Source organism: Vulpes vulpes, chromosome 5 (genome assembly GCF_048418805.1).
Source record: "Vulpes vulpes isolate BD-2025 chromosome 5, VulVul3, whole genome shotgun sequence".
Classification (NCBI taxonomy): domain Eukaryota; kingdom Metazoa; phylum Chordata; class Mammalia; order Carnivora; family Canidae; genus Vulpes; species Vulpes vulpes.
In genome coordinates this window covers 75,051,687-75,059,972 of record NC_132784.1, presented here as the reverse complement: position 1 = coordinate 75,059,972, position 8,286 = coordinate 75,051,687, and the positions used below count along the sequence as shown (strand labels likewise).

The window sequence follows — 8,286 nt, the reverse complement described above, 5'->3', positions numbered from 1 at the left end:
AAAAGAAAATATTAGCACTAAAGATTCCTCAGAAAATAAAAGCTAATGAGAGAATATTATGAATAACCTTAAGTTTTAATACTAATATCATTTGTTGACCTAAGGTCATCAAATTCTACAACTCAGATTAAAAGTATAAATTACTTTAAAAAAAAAAATTACCACTTACATAACTCACCCAAAATGAGACAGAAAATTTGAATAGCCTGTGAAATAAATTGAATTCATGGTTTATAAACACACACACCAGAATAATTCCAAGTCAAGACGAATTGGTTGGCTTCATCACTTAAAGGAGAAATAATAACAAATTTATACAAATATTTTAAAAGCAAAAGAGAAAATTTCTCAAGTTATTTATAAGACCAGCATAACTCTACCAACAAACCTGACAAAAATTTTTAAATAAAGAATGTCACAGACAAACATCATTCATGAACATAGATGCAAAAAATCATCAATAAAACATTTAAATCAAATGCAGGAATGTATATAGGGACTATCCATTATTATTATATATAGTTCACGACCAAATGGATCAAGAAAGCAAGGTTGTGCTAACATTCAAAAATCAGAGAGGTAATAGGGCACCTGGGTGGTCCAGACAGTTAAGCATCTGAGTCTTGATTACAGCTCAGGTCATGCCCTGCATCGGACTCTGTGTTGGGCGTGGAGCCTGCTTAAGCTTCTATCCTCTCCCTCTGCACCTCTGCTCACTTACGTGCTCTCTCTCTCTCTCTCCCCTCACCCCCCCACTGAACAGGGAAGCTGATGTGGGGGTCCATCCCAGGAATATGGGTTCACATGCTGAGCCAAAGACAGATGCTTAACTGCCTGACCCACCCAGGCACTCCTATGCTACATAGTTTTTTTAAAATACTTCTTATTTATGTTGAAGTGATTCCAGAAGAAAATACCTGACATTAAAGAGATTATCAGCCTGCTGATTTGGAATTCAGAAACTTATATGCATTTATGTTCTGGTGATCTCTAAAGAGAAGCAGAGGGATGCACACAAAGAACAAAGGCTTAGAAATCAGGCAGACCTGGGTTTGAACTCAGGTTGTGTGACTTTGATCAAAATCGAGACCTCCCTAAGATTCAGCTTCTTCTTCTATTCAACTGGAGACTCATACCCACCTTAACATAAACAAAAGTGTTTTAAAAAACTATGTAGCATAGGAGTGCCTGGGTGGGTCAGGCAGTTAAGCCTCTGTCTTTAGCTCAGGGTGTGAACCCAGAATCTTGGGATGGAGCCCCACATCAGCTTCCCTGTTCAGTGATGGGGGGGAGGGGAGAGCACACAAGTGAGCAGGAAAGGCAGAGGGAGAAGATAAACAAGACCAGACTCCCTTGTTTATTATAAATACTATTCTCAGAAATGATATCAAGACTGATTGTCTTCAGTGATATGACATTGCTATCTCAATTAGATAATTGAGATGTAAAGAGAGATGTCACAACCACTTTTACACCTGAGGCACTAATGACTTCCAGAAATTCAATTGACCAAATGTTTATTGAGCTTTACTATATGTCACTGAAAGCAAGATACAAAGGTAAGTACAATCCAGGCCACATTCTCAAGAGAGTGACAGTCGGGAATGAGGGGGGAATAAGCACTGATATATACATAGCAAAGGCTTTAAAGGACCTTGAGTGCTGTGGGAATTCAAAACACAGGAAAAGGACATATCTGAATAGGATCACTATGGAAGATTCCTAAAGGTAGTAGCATTTCAGATGGGCATTGGAAGGTAGGTAAGATGTTAACAGGTAGAGATAGGAAACCTATTTTACATGGAAGTCACAAGTCAATGTTCAAGAAACAGTGAGGTCTACAAAAGTGTCTTCAAAAACACATAAGAACATTAAGAGAAGGCCATGCCTTGAGGGTATTGCATGTGAAGCAGGAGTTCATAGTTGATACAGAAAACATTGAGGAGTCACTGAAGATTTTTGAGGGTAAAGGAAGATAAAATAAGAGAATTACTTCCAAGTGATTAATTAATCAACTGCAATGTGAGAGGCCCAGGTGGACAGAGGCTTGCGCCGACCTTCTGAGGTCTGTGTCCTCAGGGTGTACAGGAGGACCACATAGGAAGCAAGCAGCCCCATGAAGCTGACCACTGAAATGGAGCCACCATTGGCAATGATCAGCACACCAATGAGGAAGGTGTCTGAGCAAGCCAGCTTCAATACAGGATGGACATCACAGAAGTAGTGGTCAAGGACCTTGAGGCCACAGAAGGGCAGCTGGAAAATGAGGAATGTCTCCCCAACAGGATGCAGCAAGCCACCACTCCATGCTGCACCCACCAGGAGGCCACACACACAGCAGTTCATGATGACGGTGTAGCGCAGGGGCTTGCAGATGGCCACATAGCGGTCATAGGCCATCACTGTCAGGAGAAAGATCTCAGTACCACCAAAGAAATGGAGGAAAAATATCTGTGTGATGCAGCCCTTGACGGAAATGGTTTGCCTTTCAATAAAAGAGTCAAGGATGAGCTTGGGGGCTGTGACAGAGCAGTAACAGATCTCCACAAAGGACAGGAAGCTGAGGAAGAAATACATGGGGAGGTGAGCCCTTTGCTGGCCATCACCGTCACCACAATAAGGCTGTTACCCAGCACAATGGTTATGTACATGAGGAGAAACAGCACAGAAACGGTCTTCTGCACCTCCCTGTTGGGGGGAAACCCCAAGAGAATGATTTCAGTCACATTGCTTGGAGTACCATGTTCTAAAGCGCAGGAGCTGGTGGACTGGAATCAAGAAAATCAAAGAATCTTCCTTCAAATTAGACACATCCCTCTCCTTGAAACAAGTGGACAAAATAATAATCATCATATGTCTGGTTTCATTCCTCAAATAGGATTGAGTTTGTAATAATGTAATAAGTGCTTTCTCTAATGCAGGCACCTGCAATAGCTAATGAAACCTCATAACTAAATGACAGGATACTTTCAACATAAAAACATTGAGCCTCAGAGATCCTGTCATTACATTTTGGAAACACACACCTCAGTTCAAACATGAGCTGCGTGGCCTGGGCAAGTGTCAACCTCTCTGAGCCTGTTTCCTTATCTACAAACTCAGCATAAGACTATTCTCTCACAGTTTGGGCCCTTCCCTGACCTCCCACAGTCTCTTCCATGTCCCAACTGACCCACCCTGCATTGGCCAATATTTCACCCTCAGATATTTATGCACAGAGCAGGAATCATAGATGGGCATGATTCACCCCGGTGGCAACGATGGCTCTATTACTAGGCAAATAATCCCTGTGAAATTAGATTTGAAGGTACATGCTTCAGGTGTTTCTATCATTGCTTCTGATTTCAAGTATCAGAGAGTTCCTCACAGATGATTGGTAAGGACATCCTTAGATTTTAGTATATCAAAAAAAAAAAAAAACAGCAATGCTTTTCTTTCCAAAGTTATTGAAGGTAACAGAGCAAGATGCATATACAGTGTAACCAACAAATTTTGCTCTTAAATGCTAAAGTTTTTAAGTCTTTCCAATGGAAGAAAAGGAAATTAACAATTTCAAAATTCTGAGTAGACATGGAAAATATGGGGTATCTGGGTGGTTCAGCAGTTGAGCATCTGCCTCTGGCTCAGGTCGTGATATCGGGGTCCTGGGATCAAGTCCCACATCAGGCTCCCCACAGGGAGCCTGCTTCTCCCTTTGCCTGTATCTCTGCCTCTCTCTGTGTCTCTCATGAATGAATCAAATCTTAAAAAAAAAAAAAAAGGAAATGGAAAACATTTGAGAGGTAATTTCACAAAGAGATCGTCAGACTGGTAAACCACCAACTGTGCAGTGACATGTCACCTTTGGGTAACTTTAATTCTGACTCTTTAACTGGCAGGTCTAAGGACGAGACTCTAAAATGCAAGTATGTGTTCTTCTCAAACAGCAAGTAACTGCACACGTCCAGGTTTTGTGGTGAAGAAAACCTAAAAAGGATGCACTTAGAAAAGTCTAAACACAGTGGCCCAAATAAACAACATCTGTGAACATTTTTCAAATCTTCACAACAAACTGCCCTACCTTATGATTTCTCACTACACCTTTCCTGACGTGGAACTCCTCATTCTGTGGATTCTGACCAATAATACTGCTCTGAGCCGCCTTTTCCAGCATCCTCTTCTTGCACTTTTCCCAATGACGTCTCTCACCAGAGGAGTCACGCGGGGCTTCTCCTGCTAGTTCTCTCACAGCGCCATCATAAGCTGTTAGACTTGGAAAGAAGCTCATGAATTCCCCCTCCCACAGTAGGGGGAATCTGGGCCCAGAACCACATGGCTGGTCGGACAGAGGCTGGACTAAACCAGCCTACAGGGCTTCAGGCCCAACACCTGCTTCACTCTTCTCTCCTCCACCGGCTCCTCCCCTGCTGCCCACGCACAGCTGGCTTCCAGAACAGGAGTGGGGGTCACAGAGACAGGAGATTCTTGTTTGTAGCACAGGCAAAGCAGAGCTGAAGAGCAAGATCTCAAAATATATGCCAGCAAGAAAATGAACAATAATGTGGGCTGGCTCAGTTCTCCACTATCCTAATGTTATAGGTGTAATTTCCATACAGATAGCCTGAGCCTCTCCCAGGTCAGGAGAGGGTGTTTCTGGGCTGCCAGGGCAAGAAGCCTGTGCATGCCAGACATGCCTTGGTGACTTGAGATCTTGGCTCCAACACTTTGCCATCAAGGGTTGTATTGTTCTCTAGCAGTTTCACGTGCCCCTGTCACGTCTCCAACATGTTAGAGAGTGTAAGCTTTGCAGGGTTTTGAAGTGTCACTTTTGACCTATGTTGCACCTTTTTCAGAGCTGGGAACTGAGATGTTAATATGACTTTTTTATTTGATCCCTGAATCTTTCATCCTTTACTGTATCTATTTCAAAACCGAGGTATCACTGCACATGTCTTGTAAACAGCACAGAGACTAAAGGGGAAGGGGAGCAGGTATCTAGCACCAAAAAAATAAACTCATCTTTTTGAAAATACTTCCAAATCATGCCTCATATAGATGAAGTAAATAACCTACATTATTGCCTTGATTCTTAACTTTATTTTCTGAATATTCTGTAGACAGAAATGTGAATTCCTGAACCTGAGGACACTTGGACACCCAGGTGCAAAGAGCCTATAGATCACCCTATTAACTCAACATAAAAAGATTTTCTTCAAGACACATTTTATGAAAACATCAAACCAAAGGTAAAGAGAGAAACCTAAAAGCAACCAGAGGGAGGGGAAAAAAAGATTATAACCTACAAAGGAATGTCCATTAGTCTATCAGCAGATTTCTCTCAGAAGAAACCTTACAGACCAGGAGAGTGTGACAGGACACATTTAAAGCTTTGAAATTAAAATCAAATAAGCAAAATGTATTCTATTTTGCAAAGTTGTTCTTCACAAATAAAAGGAAAAATACTTTCCTAAACAAAAGTTGAAGGAGTTCATTATTACTAAACCTGCCTTGCAAGAAACGTTCAAAGGAACCATCAAGCTGAAATGAACAGATGCAAATTCATGACACAAAAACATACCAAATTGCACAACATACTAGTAAGTGCAAATATACAATCAGATTTAGAAAACTCTAATTCTATAGTAGGTTGATGTGAAAACCACTTAACTGTATTATAACAGTTGAAGGGAAAAGTATTAATATAACAATATGTAATTTGCTAATGGAAAACACAATATAAAAAGAAGTAAACTGTGACATCAACAATCGAGAGTGGAAAAAAAATCGAGAGTGGGGTAATGGGTGGATATCTTCTGTACAATCAAAGTTAAGTTGCTCTCAACTTAAAATGCATTCTTTTAACTATAAGGCATTTCATGTTAGCCTCATGGTGACAACAAAGCAAAAATCCAGTCACAAAGGCACATCACCACAGAAAATTACCATTTAACAAAGGTAGGCAGAAAGAGAAGGAAAAAGAAACAATAGAAATACAAAACAGCCAGAAAGCAATTAATAAGATAGACATTAGTCTTACATATCAAGAATTTATTCTACATGTTAATGGGCTCAATCCATTCAAAAACAATAAGGTGAATGATTTGAATAAGGCAAACTATGTGCCTACAGGAAACACACTTCAGACTTAAGGGTAATATGGGCTCAAAGTAAATCAATAGGAAAGAAATTCCATGCACATGGAGAACAAAAGAAAGCAGGGGTACCGATACTTCTATCAAACACAATAGATTTTTTCTTTTTATTTTCTTTTTTTTTCCTTTTTTTCTTTTTTCTTTTATTGGAGTTCAATTTGCCCACATAGAGCATAACACCCAGTGCTCTTCCCACTAAGTGCCCCCTTCAGTGTCCATCATCCAGTCACCCCAACCCCCCACCCACTTCCCCTTCCCCCTTGTTCATATCCCAGAGTTAGGTGTCTCTCATGTTTTGTCACCCTCACTGATATTTTCACTCATTTTCTCTCCTTTCCCTTTATTCCCTTCTTAATTTTTATATTCCCCAAATTAATGAGACCATATAATGTTTGTCCTTTTCCGACTGACTTATTTCACTCAGCATAATACCCTCCAGGTTCATCCACGTCAAAGCAAATGGTGGGTATTTGTTGTTTCTAATGGCTGAGTAATATTCCATTGTATACATAAACCACATATTCTTTATCCATTCATCTTTCAATGGACACCAAGGCTCCTTCCACAGTTTGGCTATAGACACAATAGATTTTAAGCCAAAAATGGTAACAAAGGACAAAAAAGTTAACTTTATAATGACAGAGAAATCAATTCATAAAAAATATGACAAATAGAATTATTTACATTTCACCTCCAAGCGACATGGCCATTCTAGCAATGCCCTACTGTCATGAAATAAACTCCTAGTATAGGATTTCACACATGAGAATTAGATCAATGGTAGGGATGCCAGATGAAGTACAAATGCACTCCTGAGACTCCCACAAGATCACATTGGTAAGAGAAGACAAAGCAAAACATGAACTTCTATCTCCAAATGCCAAAGACATTCCACACATCACAGCATGCTAGCACCAAGAGGTAAAATGCATGAACTCCAGGTTGCACAGAAGATGATAGGGTGGGAATTCTAGTCTAGAGGATCCCTCCTGAAGTCTGTGCACTATGCACTACAGACAACAAAAGGAGAAAAGAAATGCAGCTCAATTTTAAATTCTCCAAAATAAAGCAAATGAAAGAGTTATGATTGATAACATGGAGTACAAGGGGTCATCACAAAGACTATGAATAAGTTAACTTTGGTTGTATTCTTTGCATTCTATGTATTCCAAAACAGGATGCATTTTTGCTATTGTTCTTAATAATTTTGTTCATGCTTTCATTTTTATTCCACTACTGAGTTCACTTTCTTCCACAACAGCTTCCTAATGGCACTTTTGACCTCTGCATTTCTGAGTGTGTAGATGATGGGGTTCAGCATGGGAGTGACGACTGTGTAGAACACGGCCACCAGTTTGTCCTCAGTGAAGGTGGAAGAGGGTCGCATATAGAGAAAGATGGCAGGTCCAAAGAACAAAAGGACCACCGTGATGTGAGAGGCACAGGTGGAGAGGGCTTTGCGCCTCCCCTCTGCAGAATGGTTCCTCAAGTTGAACAAGATGACAATATAGGAGGATACCAAGATGAGAAAGGAGAAAACAGAGATTAACCCACTGTTGGCCAACACAATAACCCCCTCCACAGAAGTGTCAGTGCAGGCAAGCTTGAATAAGGGATGGAGGTCACAGAAGTAGTGGTCAATCACATTGGGACCACAGAAGGGCAGCTGAACAGCAACAAGGATCTGGACCATAGAGTGAATTATGCCCCCAAGCCAGGAACCAGCCACCAGAAGGCGACACACAGACCGGCTCATGATGGTTGTGTAGTGAAGGGGTTTGCAGATGGCCACATAGCGGTCATAGGCCATTACCGTAAGCAGGAAGATCTCCGTGACTCCAAAGAAGTGGAAGAGGAATATCTGAGCTACACAGCCCTCCAGGGAAATGGTTTTAATCTTGGCAAGTAAGTCTGTGATGAATTTAGGGACAACAGTAGAGGAGTACATGATCTCCACCAGGGACAGGAAGCTGAGGAAGAAGTACATGGGGGAATGCAGACTCTTACCGACATTGACTGTCAGGACAATGAGGCCATTGCCCACTACTGTGGCCAGGTACACGAGAATAAACACCACAAAACACACTCTCTGCACCTCTGGATCCTGGAAAAGACCAATGATAATTAACTCAGTCACGTTACTTGTATTCGCCAT

At 41.1% G+C, this 8,286-nt stretch overlaps 1 protein-coding gene and 1 pseudogene across 1 annotated transcript; both read right to left on the bottom strand.

Moving 5' to 3' along the window:
- Nucleotides 1-2,007: 2,007 nt before the first annotated feature.
- LOC140599126 (olfactory receptor 4X1-like) lies at nucleotides 2,008-4,267 on the bottom strand (annotated as a pseudogene).
- Nucleotides 4,268-7,356: 3,089 nt separating this feature from the next.
- Nucleotides 7,357-8,286, bottom strand: LOC112912177 (olfactory receptor 4B1-like). The gene has a single exon (XM_025988912.2). The coding sequence runs from the start codon at nucleotides 8,284-8,286 to the stop codon at nucleotides 7,357-7,359; it is 930 nt and encodes a 309-aa protein (XP_025844697.2).